Source organism: Dinoponera quadriceps, unplaced genomic scaffold (genome assembly GCF_001313825.1).
Source record: "Dinoponera quadriceps isolate SergipeBrazil2010 unplaced genomic scaffold, ASM131382v1 scaffold37, whole genome shotgun sequence".
NCBI lineage: Eukaryota > Metazoa > Arthropoda > Insecta > Hymenoptera > Formicidae > Dinoponera > Dinoponera quadriceps.
The window spans coordinates 721,321-739,056 of NW_014554446.1; the positions used below are offsets into that span (position 1 = coordinate 721,321).

Consider the following 17,736-nt stretch of genomic DNA (forward strand, 5'->3'; position numbering starts at 1 on the left):
TGATAAGGGGAGGCGAAATTTTACAGTGGAATTTCTCCGTTCCTCGGAAGAGCGATTTCCGTTTCCGGAGCGGCATCGCCAGTTCCATGTCGTGGAACCGTGTAATGAGGATTTCTTGACCGATCGATCTTGCACCTGGCCGTGTCGCATGACGACCACGCGATCGACATTGTAAGAATCTCTGGATGTACCGTTTCGAAAATTACCCCTCGTCGTTCTGCATCGAAAGTAAAAAAGTCGTAATGAGCAAATATCACGATAATTGCATAGTTTTGCTTGACTGTTTCATCGGACTTCGTCCACATTTTTCGAGAAAGTTCACGTTTCCGTAGCTCGTCTCTCGAGAAACTCTTCTTCGGAAATTATTCCTCGAAAGACTCTTATCTAAATTGTGTCTCGTGCATTTAATGAGCATACCTGATAGTCACGCTCGACGATGGCGCGTCCTCAGTTTGGCACGTGGAACTTCGAAGAAGTCGCGGTGCTAATTCGCAAGTTGCAACAGCAGCAGCTGTTTCATGCAACTTGTGAACTCTGGCGAAAACAAATAAATCACGTGAATATAAATAAGAATATAATATCAAATTTTAAAGTAACGAATAAAATAATAAATACTTCAAAATAATGAATATATAAACGTAGATGTAATAAAATATAAATATGTTTGTAAATATGGAGTAATTACACGACGCGGAAGAACTTGGTCGTGAAACTGACATCTTATCTTTCGCATCGATTACGGTATTCCTCTTACTTTATATTATATATGCCGCCGATTTCCCCGTATTTTCGTCTCATTATTTCAGCCTCGACAGTAGCCGCGGTCGTTCGCATGGACGTCGCAATCTCGTTCACTATCTACAATAATCGGCGATGCAATCACTTTGCACGGCATTTCGTATGGCGTTACTAATTGGCGCATGTCTTAAGGCTGAAAAACCGCAAAGTACGCGGTCGTAAAGTCGAAAATTCATATGATCATGCGAGCGGGACACCACGTATTAAAAATAAGAACGAGACGCGTAGGTTCATTGATGTTTCATTGATGTTGAACAATTAATTATCATCGATAACGAAGTTATATCGGAAACGATCGAAACGTTTTCTGCAGTAAACCTTTCTGCGGTAAACCATGAATATATTTTATAATATGTTATTATATATATCATGAAAATATTCCTTTTGAGATAGCTATTATTTAAAAGAAAAGAAATAAACTGAGTAATTTCTTTTTCCACAGTACAATAGTTGTTTTCTGTGTATTGTGTTGTAGAATTGAAAGTTTAATATAAGACGAAAATTTTAACTCGAGAATGGATGAAAAAGTTTGAAAATTTTCCTCGCTGTGTTGATCTTGATGTTTACTTTCACGCGCGCGCTTAGCGGTCAAGGTCTGTGTCTTATGTTTACTATGAAAAAACGCCGTAAGAAATTCCGTTTCGCCGGAGCGACGGTCGCCGAAATATAGTGTAACATTACCGCGACGTGATCGGACGTTTTCAAATCCTTGTCGAAGCGAGCGGGAAAATTGCGTTTCGACGGCGTGAGGATCCACGGATGCTCGAAGATCTCTCGAATGGTGATCCTCTCGTGGGCCGTCGGTATGAGCAGACGGTTTATCAGACTTTTGCACTCGGTTGACGTCTCAGACAGAGCCTTCTCCTGCGTCGACGTCAGGCCTCTATTGATCTGGATCATTAGTCTTCGTCGACGTTTCTCCGACGACGTACACTCGTCACGTGGACACAGAAACGGCAATCGGCCGGTGATCATTCCGTACAAGACGACTCCGCTGCTCATCGTATTTCTCGTTTTTAACAAACTGCTCGGCCAAATGACGGTAGACTAACTACTATAACTACGTAACGACCACTCACACGCGCGGCAATTGCCTTTAAGGCGTTAAAACAAGCTCGAATAATACAGTAAAAAACTTTGTGTTAAATTTATACATATTTCACGTGTCTCAAACGGCCCACATCAGTTTTTTATGTTGACACAAGTTGAATATGTTGAAAAGTAATACAAATATTATGTCAAAAATTAACATAAAATTATATGATATCCATATGTTAATCGATGCTAAAGTATAAAACCTGTTATTTTAACACTCACATGTTGAACATCGATTCAACATAAAATATCGAGATAACACAATATGTTAAATTAACATACGGGTATGTTAAAAATTTAATATAAGTTTTTTTTAACAAGCACTGATTTTAACACAAGTTCAAAGTGGTTTTAGCTGTGAGTAATCTAGTGTGTTAATTAGTGACACGTTCTGTGCGTTTCGTGACTTGAACTCGGTGGATGTGTTACTTACAGACTCCACAAGTCTACCTCCGGACCATATCGTTTACCTACGACAAAGAGCTCGGGAGCTGCATACTCCGGGGAGCCGCAGTGTGTTCGCAGAGGATCGTCGCTGGTGTAAATGTTGCTGAGCCCGAAATCTACGATCGCACACGAAAGACACCTGTCATCGAAACGGTAAGTGCTTTCCACGATAAGACTGTCGAACCTTCGACCGCTTCGACCTTCGCTATTGAAAATTTCAATAGCGCTGCCATCGTAGCCACATCGGATCCCGATGTTTATGTAACGAATGTCTCCGGAATAATATTCCGAGCGGTGAAAAATCGGCGAGGATAAAACCGACGTTATTTCGTCCTTGTTTCGACTTTTATTTCAATTTTACCAGAGCTCGCGAAAGGTTTACACACGCGAGATAAGGAATCGCGAAGTGTTTCGCATTGGTGTTCGCAGGCTTTTGCAAAATATCTACATCGAGATCGGTCGAGACTTGACCGCCATGCAGCAGCGGTCGAGAGGGGAAGGGGGGGGGGGGCTATGAAAAACAACAGGGCATTATGTTCTCGGTGCGTAATTATACGAGTTGCAGCACCAATTTTATCGCGGGTGCAATTTTTTATGCGGATTTTTGCCGGACTCGGGCGGATCTGATTTCACGCTCGAAAATCTCGAACGTCACGCGAGCAGGCGCATTACAGTCCTGATTTTCGCGGTGTGCACGCTAATCTGCGCGGCTCGATCGATGGCGATTGTAATGGCAATCGCCACGGCCGTAACGTTCTTTCGCGTCCCAAGCGAAGCACGTCGTCCGCTAGTGCACACGTGCGCGTGTATATGTGTATCTGCCTCTCACCCACTATCTTGATCTGTTCCTTGCGCTCGTCCTGCAGCACGATGTTCTCCATTTTGAGATCTCTGCAACAGAATCGTTTCACGTCGATTCGTTTTTCCGTTTTTTTTTTTTCACACGATTTTATACACTATTTCTTTACACAGTGGAAGATATGGTTCTACACGGGAAAAGTTTAGTTTTATTATATACTAGGAAGGGAACAACTAGATGCATTTTGGTTGAAGGAAACAGAATTTCTGATTATAAGAATCACATTTGAGTCGTAAGAGCCAGAAATTCTGTTTCCTTCAACCAGAACGCATCTGGTTGTTCCGTTTCTGATTAACGCAATCAGATTTTCTTTCCGAATATATTTGTATAATTTTTTAAAAGCTGGGAAAAAATCGGATTTTTTCCTATTTTTCCACGAATTTCTCCTGTTTCTGTCTGAAAGATAGAATAATTCGTTTGTAAAAATTCATATGTATTCGGTTAAAACCTGCCACATTTACTTTTTTCCGTAAAGAGGATAAGAGACCGAAATAATCCGCGAGAAAATTGGGAATATATCGGTTTTTTGCGAACCTTCAACATGGAACCTATAGTTCCATGCGCGAAGAGAAAAGATAGATTGAATTAATGTGACAATAATTCCTGAGTCGAGATCGAAGTCCTACATTAAGTATCAAATGGAGAAAATAACTGGAGGCAATAACTTCCCACTTGTAACATCAGAGGAGCGCTATAGTACTCCTCCTGCCGTTTTCTCCACTTAAGGCTTAATGTAGAATTTAAATGTCGATTCAGGAGCGAACGAATCGAATGCGTTAAAACAGAATTTCTGATTCTTAGAACCCGACATTTTATTTCCTTCAATGCGCACCCGGTTCGTTCATTTGCCGCGTTAATCCAACCAGTCTTTTTCCTCCGCGCGTGAATGCAAAAACACATATCCCGCATGGTCGGCGGTATTATTCTAACGATCTCGCGATTACGATTTTTTCACAAGTTAATCCGACGTGTGTACCGCCGACGACGGGGCCGAGGCGACCGATCGCGCGACTAGACCGGTGATTGCGCGGGTGCATGCGAGAAAAAGTCCGGGTCGTGCATATGCAAGCGCACGACGCCCATGGGCAACATGCGTGTGCAGTTTGCGATCACGTAGCGCGTTCGCGAGATTAACGCTCTCGGCGCAAGAACCTCTCGTGGCCCTGACCATCGCGCGAAGGTTCCTTTGCTCGTATCGCCGTCTACGAGCGCAACTCGCGGATCTTGCAAATTGTCGTTTCGTCGACGCGACGAAACCGCGTCGTGACGTGCACGATGGTGTCGAGTTCCCTCAATTTATCGAGCTCGTATGCAACCACGCCGAGTCGGGGCTTATAGACCGCCGAAATTTCACGCGCACGTGTCTTTCCGCGTGCGAACTATATGTTCCCTCGGTCTGGATTTATCGCGAATTTCTCGTCAGCAACGGCGTTGTGAAAATAAATCACACGCGAATAAGAGATCGCGTTCGCGGGGCGTCCGTTTGAAAATAAATAGCGCACGATGGAAGAGGTGATCTCTCATTTCCGCGCGGTGAACGTTTCCCTGACGCTCGCGATAGAGTGGATAGTCGCGAAAACGTCGTTTCCCCAAACGGAAGAGACGAGACGAGCGGTGCTAACATTAGTTGAGAGAGAGAGAGAGAGACGCTTCATGCGCACACAAAGTGCGGGAGAATCGGCGCGTTTAGCTCAAGCGTTCTCCAATTATGGAAGCGTCGATAGCGGGATGATAGCTTCTATCTGAGGCCCAGCTGTCACCGGGATCAGGCGGCAACGGCCCTGTAGCTTATCCGTGGCAGAGACCTTGGGACCTTGAAACGCATCATTAAAATCGCATCGCCGCGTGCGCTCATGAGAGAGAAAGAGAAAACGAGATAGAGGGAGAGAACGAGAGAGAAGCCAGTGTGCGCTTTGGGTGTCGCTAATAAGTAATAAAAGAGGACTCGCTCCTCGGAACACGTGCCCGCGGCGAGGTTAATACCGTCGCGGGATGCGAGGCGCGCCGGGGTCGTTACTCGTTGGCGGAATCTAGAACGTCCGGCATTTTTCTTTCTTTGCCGGTCCGCCGCCGGTCCGCGCCTTTCGTCGAATTTCGATTCGCGATCCAAGTCCGAGGACCAAGCGGCGATAACAATGACGAGTTCGAGACGGAACCGTTCCTTCGAGTTCGCTCGTCCGATGTTAATTTAATGCTGGAAAAATGATTTGGTAACGGTTAAATGGTTTCAACTAAATTGTTTGGTTACTGCAAATCATTTAGTATTATATACCATACGCAATATATTAAATGATTTAGCTGCAGCAACCAATTTAGTTGAAACTATTTGGCCAAATCTTGACAATTGTTACCAAATCCTTTTTTCAACGAATAAACCGGTCGATTCGCTCGTTCGTCAGCCGTGCGGCGATCACGTCCCGTTCGTAATCGGAAATTACGGGAAGATCGTGTCACAAATGTAAAAGATCGACGCAAGGAAGCATCGAAATACCGGGGGCAAATGTAGCGAGAGGTAGCTGCAGGTAGCTAAAATACAGTCAACCCGATATCGAGGTATATCGCAAGTATCTTGGCTAGTTTCGAGCGAAGGCATCGTGCGTCGAGCGATGTGCTTTTGCTGCATCCTCGACTGCGGGATAATAGTCGAAACGACCCTGAAGCCGAGGCCACGGTTGTCCGTTGGCCTGGGCGATTACGTTTCTTTTACATCGTCGTAGAAGCCGCGCAGCCCGAGAGAGAACGCGCGCGTTCACCGCGAACTTTCGCGACAAATCGCGCGAGATCCGATTAAAGCTCGCGCATTCCCGTTCTTTCTTACTCTTTCTATGCAACTATCTCCCTCCCTTCCTCCTTCCTTCCCTCTCTCTCTCTCTCTTTCTTTCGCGCACGTGCGCTTGTCCCGTACGCGCTCGCAATCGCGAGAGCATAATTGCCGGTGTAAAGCGACAGGTGGTCGCGGACATGATAAAAAATAAGAAGAGAAGCGAAAAATAAAATATGCCCCGCACGCCGGCGCCGTTAACGATCATCGTTCGTCCCTCCTCTCGCCACTTCTCGCTTTGAAAATAAACTCGCGCGGCCCGTGACAAAAGTGATCGATGAACGCGACGATCCAGATATCCCCGCTGATCCACGACGACGGGCGCGCGATTGGAGATGCGCTCGGGTATGGTAAGATGGAGCCACGAGTCGCATTCGTGAGGGATTCACGTTCGCCGCATTCGTCGCGAGAGACGCTCTCGCAAAGAAAAAGAAAACCGAGCTGTTTTTGACGCGAGACTTAATCTTTCAGCGTTTGACGCGGAATTACGTCCGATAGCGTCGCAAGTTGATGCGCCGCTTAAATAATTCGAAATTTCGTTCATTTCGGGGAAAGAAATTGTCGCGGGTCTACCTATATTGTTAACCAAATCTGTTGCCAAAGTTGGAGGTACACGTTGAAATAAAAATCCTACGTAATTATGAAGGACACGTATTTCGAATTTTGACATACCTCCAAATTCGACGTACCTCGTAATATCCCTCGTAATTACGTAGGGCTTTTATTTCAACGTGTACTTCTAACTTCGACGATATATAGTTAACAGTGTATTCTCCGAGCTATGCAAATACCTCGCGGATTCGTTTACTAATTAATAGTTCTATGCCGTTTTTGCTCGCGCGTAATTGATAACATCATTTATTCTAAACGCTCTCGCCAGTCGCGCTCGTCTCCTCACGCTCGTAAACTTTTGAGTCATACGCCCGATGCATTCGCGATGCATTCGCGATGCACTCGCTCGACTTGCGAGCAAACGCGCGTGCGCATCCGTAAGTACTTAAATTTAATTGCCGGCCATGACCGTTACATCGCGCGGTAGTTATTTCGGTCTTAATAACCCGGGCCCGACGCTGTCGCTCAGTTGAGCGGGGTCATGTCCGTGTTACGAGTCGCGAAGTCGCCACGAAAACCGGCAAGGTCGAGAGAGAGAGAGAGAGAGACGCGCGGATTCGTCGTATTGGCTCGAGAGGAGAGAAGACGCGCGAGCGAGCGAGCGAGCGAGCGATTTATGTCTCTGCCCGTGCATAAATATTCGACGCGCGGCGCCACATTGATACGCACGCGCCGCGGAATAATAGATAACGAGATATTTGGGATGCGACGCTCGAGGCGAGGTTTTAATAAACCGTCCGATGCGCCTGGACCAGGCCGATAAACCGGTTCGCGTAAGCGTGACGCGTGCGGAAAATAATCCGAGGAGTTCGGCGGAAAAAGCATGTAAACATGCTTACACCTTCTCGCGTGTCACATGTATTATTCGCGGATTATACGCGCTTGGAACGTACGATGCATCCTGGAGGAGAGACGTGTCTCTCAATATATTAATTTTAAGGAGATGTTCTTTGCGAATTTCGATCTTTCGTCCGAACCGTCGAGCGGGTTCATTGCTCTCTCTCTCTCTCTCTCTCTCGTTTCAGTCTAATATCCAAGATTAAATCAACAAACGTGCCGCATAAAGTATCACCTGTACACTTAGCACTTGAATTTTGACGTATGCGTCCACATGTAAGATGCTTAAGTCTGTATCTATAATTATTCGCGGATTATTCGGGACATGAAGCGCGTTCTTGAGGAGAGATTCTTAATTTTGAAGTTCTTCGCTAATTTCGGTCTTTCGTTCGAAACGTCGAGCGGGTTCACCGTTCTCTTCCTCTCTCTCTCTTTCTCTCTCTCTCTCTCTCTCTCTCTCGTTACATTTTAATATCCAAGATCAGATTGCGATATGTGTTACATAAAATATCGAATGTGTATGCACTCAGCATTCGAATTTCGACATGCTTTTCCACATTTCAAATACTTAAGCCCGTGTCTATAATTGTAGTTTGAGTCTTATTTGACACGAGATAGTCAGATCCCAGTTTGGAGCTGAGTGCTCTTCAATTGCATCACACGACATTCATATCGCGTGACGTTGTATTTGCGATCGTGTGATTCAACTGAAAAACTCAGAGAGCTAATTCTAAACTGTGATCTGAATACCTCGCGTGAGAGACAAGTTTCCAGTAACGATTATAAATACATGATCCGACGATTTGCGAGAGAACGCTCTCTCAGAAGCCCGTGAAGAATTCGCAAAATGTTCTAAATAAACGTCGATAGATGGATTTACGTCGCGATCGAGTACCATGATGATGAAGATCGCGACAACGACGACGAGGATGCGCCAGTTCGTTGACCGTAACGTGCTCGACGTGCGTCTCTTATTTTTCCAGTTGGCACCTTGACGCCGATTTCGTGCCGTAAACAACAGAACAAAACGGGTTTGCGACTTATCTCGTCTTAATACGCGTCGTTTATCAACGTATCGATAGGCGTACGCCGTATTTATCGGCATAAACAATGACGTGTCTCTTCCACCGCCATCTTCCTCGTCGTCGTCGTCGTCGTCGCTACTGTCGAATATCGGTGACGGTTTATCTCGAGGAGATTTTAATCTGAGGCTTCAATCGAGGAGATTTTAATTTTCGTTCCCACGGATATTAATCCTCTTGGCTGATAAAAACACGGATATGGAAGAGACCGACGAAGGTACTCGACGTCGCTCTCGAGACGCTGATAACTCGATAACGCTCTCCCCTTCCCTCCACCCCTCGTGGATGAAAATGCATGTCGCGTTATTTCCGTTTGTGAAATTTACTTTTTGCGTGATTATTTCGCGTGAGGTTCATATCAATTATTAGCGATTCGCATCCCAGGCTCCATTCGTTCCTGTGGTCTGAACGTGTAGCCTTCCGGTGTTACACACGGTGAAACGATATTAATGTTAATAGGCAGTCGTTTCGCGTTAGCGTCGGTAGGGTTACCGAGGTTTCATGTGTAATATCCGGAGATTGTGCACGGCTAATGCGCAAAAACAAACAGCGCACAATGTAATAGCCATTAAAGTCGAGATGAGTTTTGCTTGCGATATAATGGGCGAACGCGAACAAATGGCGTACGACGATGCGTCGAAAGATCATGCTGTGATCGTGCCAATAATTAGAGGAGTGAATATTGGTATGCGAGATGAAAATGCGAAAAATTTTAATTTCCGTTTTACGCATCTGATGGCAGTATGTGCCACTTTTTATAATATGGTGAACGTAAAATGTGTTAAAAAAAAATTCAGTTTAGATACAATTCTTGGCGTAAGGTGTCGCTGATAATGAATGCATCCGTGGAATGGCCTGAAGAACACTAATTTTGTATTTGAGATGGCCTATAGGCTAATAAAGATCTACTTTACGTTATTGACAATTTTAAATTTCTCTCTTGAACCTTTAATTCGACAAACTGAATTTTAATGCTACCTTCAACAACTTATTTTGATGCTAAAACAGCGAAAACGGAAGATTTAAGACATCATCGGGGCCAAAATAGGGGTTATGTTATATCATTAGAATTGAAATTGAACCTATATTTGACTATTTTAGCTCCCACTATGTTGTAACATTAAAAGTTTAATATAGGGTCAAAATTTCGACTCGGACTGCAGTTCTCAATTAGTAAGCGCGTGATAATCGTATCGCGGACATTCCACGTCGCTCGATGAATTCGCACGATGAGAGAAAATCCGAATCGCGCGATTTTTCCGTCCTCTTCTCGACGTTGTCGAGAGACTTCGAAATAACTCGCATGCGTATCGAGTACGCGAAGAATTATACGCGCGTTCGGTGAGCGAGAGGGTTAAACGTCTCTGCCAGGTAATCGGCGTGATATCGCGACTCGTGCGTTGCCAGTGCATTGAGCGGCTCTTCTCCTCGGGCTTTTTTTGCCCTTAGCGGGGGCCACGATGCGTGGGCGGAAGGGATCCGGCCAGACGGGGTCATCGGCCATTCCTGCGCGTTTCGCCCTTCTCGCGTACAAGCGAGCCGCCGTGGTCGGCTCGCGGCCGGCCGCCGAGGTGCAATTGCGAATCCTCGTGGCGTATAAATTAACCCTAAAGCTTCTTTTCGAAACTTTCCGAAGAAGTAAACTTGCAATCGCGTTGTGTCGGGAAGCACGAAGTTCCGAGTGGAATGTAAAAGTACGAGAGAGAATCCTGCATCCTCCTCTTTAGAAGAACGGATAATTCATTTGGGAAATAAAGAGAAATTCACTTAGAAGAAATAACCCACCTGGGAAGATAAAACGATTCGCGCTTAGAAAAATAAAACGTAGCGTGAAATATGAAAGAAAGTATACTGGTGAATTGTTTAATTTCCCCGAGATGACTTTGCATCGCATAAAATAATCGTTTCCGTTCGCGACTAGACAAGGCGGACACCACCTCGCTTTATGAACCGTACCTTCGTGATTTCGCCGGTATTTCGGGGATAACGGTTAGCGTTTCGTTAGTTTCAAGCGATCATCTGGTCGAGCTAGACTAGCTAGCACGTCCGTCCAACCTACATTGCTCACATAAAGAGCAGCTTCTACGAGATGACATGTAATCTACGAGCTACAAGGGTCCCGACGACGAGGTTAAAGGCGGGACGCGCTTCTCGAATACCGCGAGAATTACTGTCGGTGAAGCGGTTTAATTTTCAAACGCGTTTGCGGTCGTTTCGGTACCGCTGTAATTTCCGTGCCGCGCGTCTCACCGTCGTGGGTGGCGTGACGCGAAATCGCGGCGGTACGCCGAGGCGGTAACGGTAGCGATAAAAAATATGCCGCGTCCCCGATGCTTTACGATTATTGTTACAGCGCAGTCACGACTAGAGACGGAAATCCTTGGAGCCCGGAAAGGGTTCGCCGCAACACGGCGTCTTCGCGTTGATGGGTCGCGTGAATCGAGCGAATCGCGTGACTGAGCCGCGGTACGAAACCTGACTCGCAAACGTGTCAATTGTCCGTTTGCTCCAAAATATTAGGTAGCATAGGTACCTAAGGTAAATTTCAATTTTCCCGCGCAGACAATATCCCTGTATCGAAATTTTGGCTCCAAGTTAAACCTTTAATTCTATAATACAGAAATTAAGATAGCAAAATAGGTTTAATTTCAATTTTAATAATATAATTTACTCCTATTTTGACCCGGATTATGTCTTAAATGTCCGCTGTTCGATTTTCGTTGTTTTAGCGTAAAAATAGGTTGTTGAAGGTAGCATTAAAATGAAATCTGTAAAGTTAAAAATTTAAGAGAGATGTTAATAAGTGTCAATGTTGTCAAAGTAGGTTTTTATTAGTTAATAGGTTATCTAAATAGGTATACTAGTCTTATTAACCCTTTGAGTACTGAATTATTTTAAGATTTTTATGCCCATGGGACGGATTTAATTTGTCGCTATATGGATTAATATGTAAAAGTAATACATTTTATGCCCAAGTAAGCAGATGACGAGTCTCACTCGTCAAATGTACCGAAAGGGTTAAACTTATCTTATCAAATTTATCTAAAGTTAAAAACATCAAAATGATATCACAATTTTGACTCGGGTCGACACCTCGTTTTAGGATAAAATCTTGTTCGAAGGAAATCTTGTTTGTTTTAATACTTTTGAGAATTTGTGTGGGCAACTTGCGCATGGAAAAACGTAACGTTATGATAGCGTTATGTTGAAACGAAGATTTCTAAGTTGAAATTTCTAAGACACTAATTTATTAGATTTAGACTGCCGAGTCTCTCTTGTAGACAAAACTAATGGTGTCCAACGTTACGCTCTATTCACACCATGTACCGCTTTCTTATTCGATAAAATATCTTCATTACGCGACATTGACTGATGAACCCATCCATCATCAGTGTTGCTGCAATCCAACGAGCACGTAACCCGTAAAACTTACCGAAAAGCGCGCCGCGGACTCCACGACGATGAGTAATGTCGAGTCGTCGTCGTCGTCGTCATCGTCGTCGTTGATTCGATGAACAAGACGTTCGATGACCCGACGATGACGTGCATCCTTCGGACGAAGGAGGATGCAGGCGCTGCGGGACGGTAGAAGAAGAAACGGACGAGAGCGGAGACGGAAAGGTAGAATAAAAAAAGAGACAGGCGGAGAAGGAGAGAGACAGAGTGAGCGGGAGGAGGGGGAGGAGGAGGAGGACAGGGTCGAGAGGCGGCGACGGCGGTCGGGATAAACCGGCGCGGAAAAAACTCGGAGTAATTTACAACAATCGTAAACGTAAGCACAGGCGCAGCCGGCTTGATTCATAGTGATTGCCTAACGGAACCACCGCGAAAATTTACTCGCGCTACTCGTCGCGCACCCGGCGCGCATGTACTCCCGTCGAAAAAATGACATCTGCATTCACGCTACCGTCGCCGTCCGTCCGTCCGTCCGTCTCTGCGCGACCATCGTCACGAGATTTCGCTCGCGCGAATTCACCGAGCTCGATCGGGAAGCAAGACTTACGAGTTCGCTCGTTCCTCGATCGGCCATTACCCGGGAAAAAAGAAGTAGCTTCCACAGTTAAAAACTAACTGCCGCAAGTAAAAATTAGCTGTCCATATAATATAACTGAAATTTACTTAATTTAGCTAATTCTTTTTGTCCCTGTACTTGATTTCTAACCCCCCACAGTTAAAAACCAGGTCTGGTAACTTTCAATTGTATTACGTGGACAACTAATTCCTTTTTTCCAGGCTTTCGTCCGAAATTAGAGCTCTGTTGAAACCTCGAGTAACACGAGACGCCGCGCGAGCACCTTCGTTTGTATTCCCTCTCGCTCTCGCGGAATCGTCACGTCTCGTCGCCGTAAATCCACGTGGAGAGATCATTTTCAAGCATCCGTAGCACACCGAAATCCGACCTCGCCGGAATTATAGCGATCCCCCCGATCCGCGATTTCATTTCGTTCGACTCACGAACTCTCGCCGCAGTCGCAGCCGACTTTTTCTTCAGCCTGCCGCCCCCCTCTGCCCCTCCACTCGTACGTCGTACGTGTTCGTCGTTCGTTCGAGGCACGTGCGTGGGTGCACGTGGACGCATATTTACTCGTGTGTCCACGTGCATGCCGGCCAGGTTGGTCGTAACGAAGGGATCGCGCTCGCTCGCTCGCGCGCGATGGCAATTATCTCGAGGCGAATTCGCAATTAAACGAGACGATATAATTTATCGGCGGACCAGTTCCTCATGAAAAGGAGGTTGCAGACGACGGACTCGACGGGCTCCCGTGGCGGGTAGTGGCGGGGGGAAGAAGAGAAGCCGGTCGACGGGGCGCCCTCCCGTCCGTGCGTTAATTTATTAATCAAACCTGTTCCAGGACACCTTCCACTCGCCGGGAGTGGCTCGTACGCGCTCGCCATGTAATTGATAATAAATATAACGCGAGTCGTTTTACTTACGCGTCGACTGCTCGTCGTCGACAACGTCCAGGCGGAATACGGCCGCGCCGATACACACACCTGGCGCTGCGACGCGCGGTGCATCCGCGCGCTGCACGTGGTTGAAAGGGACGCCGGGCTTAAAGCCGCTCCGATACGTCGCTGCGTAAATAGCCGTGTCGTCGCGTAATCGTCTGGATATATGAACTCCGCTAGAATAAACTACGAGAGAGCGGAGGCATAAATCTCTCTCTCTCTCTCTATCGTCGCTCCGTCCCTCAATATTTCTTTCTCTCTTCCTCTCTCTCCATTCACCTCTCAGGTCGTGCATCACCATCTACAGTCGGCATGTATTTGTACCTGGATTAGGCGTGGGAAATTAAACTCCTTTAAGCACGCGAGAAAGGATTACGCGTGATGCCGAGGAAAAGAGAAAAACGAAACCGATGCACCGGTGTCGCGATAGCGACGTGATAGCGCGCTGGATTAACACGTCGGGCAACGGTCGAGCACCACGACCGATTCGATACTCATTCGCGATATCGAACGCCAATGGAGTTTGTCTCACTTAGAGAATGTCTCAGGTATTCACCTGCTTATTGCCGACGACGAGTCTCATCCTCGGGAGACGTTCAATCAGTCGCGATATTTGTCGCGATTTTGTACAACCCGAGATAACCAGTTGTCTCGATGTAGTTGTGGGCCAGATAAAAATTGGATTAGAATAAGTGTCAAATTAAGTCGGCGGAGTGAGACACACGTGGGCATTTGCGCTGCAACAGCGCGTATATTCGTCGGCGCGAAAGCGCGCGCGCAGGCCGAGGGGAATATCAACGAGGAGATTTTGACGAAGATCCGCATTTTCCAAAGCTCATCCCGCGCTTATCCGCACGATAACTTTCGAACGTGCCTCGATGCTCGAGCTCGAAATCGCAGCTTTATCTCGAGCCCGCTGCCTACGTGTCCCCGCCGCTCGTCGATTCCCGCAAACGCCTCTTCCTTTCCCTGAGAGAGTTCCACGCGCGAGGCATTTTTTATATTATCCCACACGGTCGACTAAGCTATCGACTGGGCGTAATTACGCCGGATCGCGGTATTTGTTCCGGACGGTGTTTGCGCCGGGGCGTTCTCTCTCCTGAAATCCGCGGCGCGGTTGAATAATGCCCGTCGACGGTGGGTGCTCGCCCTCGTGAAACCCGCATTTGCGCTCACGCGGAAACGCGCTCCGCGATCGCCTCGATTTTTCTCGGTTTGTCGGCGGCCGGCCGGCGAAAAAAGCCGGATGGCCCACCGGTGAGTTATGGCCGCTCGGAAGGGGCCTGGGAGCACCATTAAATGTGACGTCGTATAATAACCGCATTAATATTGTAACGAGCGTCGATGCTCTCGCCCCGATCCAGCGTACATCGTATATCGAGGCACATACATCACCCCGTTTCTCTTTTCTTTGGCCGGTGCTCTCTTGGCTCCTCTCCCTCCCTCTCTCTCCTTTCTCTCTCGTACGCGGAGAAAGGACGACCGGCCGTGAGACAGAGCGAGAGGGAGAGCTTCCTGATTTGGATGCGGGTTGCAGGCGCCGATGACCTCGGATCGCCACCCTGGGGGGTCCCGAGGATCCGACTATCCTCGCGGTTCGTTCGAGAGAGACTCGAGAGTATAAGAGAATAGACAGCGACGTGAGATGGAGGCGAGGGCTTTTGAAATATCGCATGGAATATATATGTAAACGGCGGCGGGCGAGAAGGATTTTTCGATTCGCGACACGGGACCCACCGACTTCTTCCCGCTGATGTATACATGGCACTCTGGATTCCTAGTTTGCGAGTCCGGAGGCGACTCCGGATCCTCCGAGGTTCCATCATGTAAATTGTATACGATTAACTCGGACGCGCGCACCCGCGCTAGAAAATATAGGTCTGAAAATTCTCGTGGAAAGTATCTCGGCGCTATATTTTATAAAGAGAATGGAACACGCGCGATTTGATTTCAATGCATTCTTCCTAATGCGCTATCCGCTTCTGCACATACTTTTTTCTAGATTGTCTAGATTCCTGTCTTCGATAAAGGCGAGAGAGGAGTTATACAAGGCGAAGCAATAACTATTATCACATTGAATATCTTTGGAAAATTTTGATAACGAGTAGATGAAGATGAAAAAAGTTTGAATTTGCTGAAGATGTTCGAAGTGATGACCACTGTTATCGGTGTATTTTCCGTTGGACAAATTTTTCTCTCACTGCCATACTTCGAAGGTATTCAAGGTATTCACGGAGAAAAGAAACAATTTCGTTGATGTACCTGAATTTTCCGTTGCCTGCAGCTAGACAAAACTTTGATTATATTAACATAGCTGTACGTTCAGACGGATGTTCTCAGTCGCGGTAACAGAAATACCATTTCTTTTCGCCGAATTTGTATTTCTTGTCGCCGTGTTTTCATCTGGTCCCTATTCAGCTGCAGGAATCGAGTTTCTTTACCCGTGTGGTTACAGTTAATGTCTCGCTCCGTATATTGCTATTATTTTGCTATCTAGCTCGTTAATATGAATTTTAATTCCATTTATCCTTATGGCCATCACATTGATCCCCCACTTTGATATCTCTGTTCCGGAATTTCGACTTTAATAACTATGGATTAATAACTTTGTCGCTTGTCGATAATAACGTCGAGATAAATAATCCGCGAGAAGCATCCGGCGTGTTTGAAAGTACCGTTGGCTACAGGGATAGAGGAAAAATCCGCGATTCCGGCTTCGATCCATTAAGCCTTAACCGAGGAAGCGAATAAATCACAGAGGGTCGCCGTCGGCGGACGGATCGACGCGCGTCGGTTCGACGGGATAAGCGAGAGGAAGCGCGTACGGCGCGCGCGGCGAGGAAGGCGGTAGCGGTAGTACACACGTCGAAGATGAGCGCGGATACATCATGGTGTAGGAGGGTTTGAGCGGGGGTGACCGAAACCCGTGGGGTCGAACCCGTGGAATATTTATGGCGACCGCGCGGCTCCTATTTTTATTTGGTACGAGAAATCGCGCTTGCGGAGAGCTCGCGGGAGACCCGAAAAATATATCCCCGTTATTTCGCTTTATCTCCGGCCTATCCGGCCCTTCCGCTTCTGCCCGCTCTCCCCCGTCATCCCTGTCCGCCCCCGCTCACACCCCATCCGGCCCTTTTTATTCAGCGAGCCCTCTCCCGTGCTCTGTCGCGCGTTCTCGTACGCGCGGCTTTTCTCACTCTTTCGCCTCCTCGCGACAGGTCGGGGGAGAAAAAACGGCGGCGTCTTTCAGCGCGAGAGAGGTGGTTCCTTTTATCGTAGCGCGGTAGGATCCACCGAGTCTTTGAACGTCGCCAGCGAGACATGCTAATGCCCGTTGGCGCGGTGAAATCCTGGCCCGCGGAATCCCGGATTTCAATAAAGGCGATAGAGGGCGACCGTGTGTGGCCCCCTTTTGCAATTCTTTTGTTTACCACGTAAAGCTCTCTCCTTTTCCTTCTTCCTTCGTCACTTGCGTCGTGCAACGGTATGATGAAACTTAAACCTCCGTTCCGACCTCAACCGGTCCGCGCGGCGAATCACATCGAAAGATCGCACCCTGTGAGTCGCGAGGGAGATAGATCGCGGCTCACCTGAATATCCAAATACGATTGGCCCGTGAAAAAGACGTTACATCGGGCCGACCGTGCCTCGATAGGATCAATAAATGAATTACAGTACTTAAGCAGCGGGTATTTGCCTCACATTCGAACTATTCGCCTATTCTTCCGTCGAAATCCGCGCTGGTGAACTTTCGGCCGTCAGGAATTAATTTTAAGCTTGAATTCACAATAAGGCACGATGACGCGCATTCCCCGGCCCTGATAATTGCAGGGAGGAGAAATGAAGAGAGAAAGAGAGGATGAGAGAGAGAGAGAGAGAGAGAGGGGAGGGGGGATTGAAGGAGAGAGAGATATATGGATAGAATCCGGCAGCTCTCGGGTTTCCGTTCGGGTTTGTACCGGAGCCGCGTTGCCTATTGTTGCGACATAATGCATCATTATAGCGGCTTACTCGTTGCAAGAGATGGCCCACCGCCTTCGGGGACGGGAGGGCCATGGGGGAGGCGATTGGAAGTCGGCATTCGCATTAAGGGCCAGATTAGCGGACTTCCATGGACAGCGGGTTAGTTAAGAGGGATATTTTTCAAGGGGCACCCTACTCGACGCGAAGCGAGGGTGGTTCAACTTGGGCAGAAAAGTATCGATAATTCTGCGGGTGGTTTAACGATACACGCA

At 47.1% G+C, this 17,736-nt stretch overlaps 1 protein-coding gene across 1 annotated transcript in view; it reads right to left on the reverse strand.

Annotated features, from left to right (window-relative positions):
* LOC106748945 (MAP/microtubule affinity-regulating kinase 3-like) overlaps positions 1 to 17,736 on the reverse strand; it is a 76,311-nt gene that overhangs the window by 863 nt on the left and 57,712 nt on the right. Inside the window, exons 4-9 of the mRNA XM_014627905.1 lie at positions 3,170 to 3,231; positions 2,327 to 2,456; positions 1,480 to 1,792; positions 755 to 858; positions 418 to 534; positions 25 to 217 (exon numbers count right to left, since the gene is read on the reverse strand). Coding sequence (XP_014483391.1) covers positions 25 to 217; positions 418 to 534; positions 755 to 858; positions 1,480 to 1,792; positions 2,327 to 2,456; positions 3,170 to 3,231 — 919 coding nt within the window. The remainder of the gene's footprint in view (positions 1 to 24; positions 218 to 417; positions 535 to 754; positions 859 to 1,479; positions 1,793 to 2,326; positions 2,457 to 3,169; positions 3,232 to 17,736) is intronic.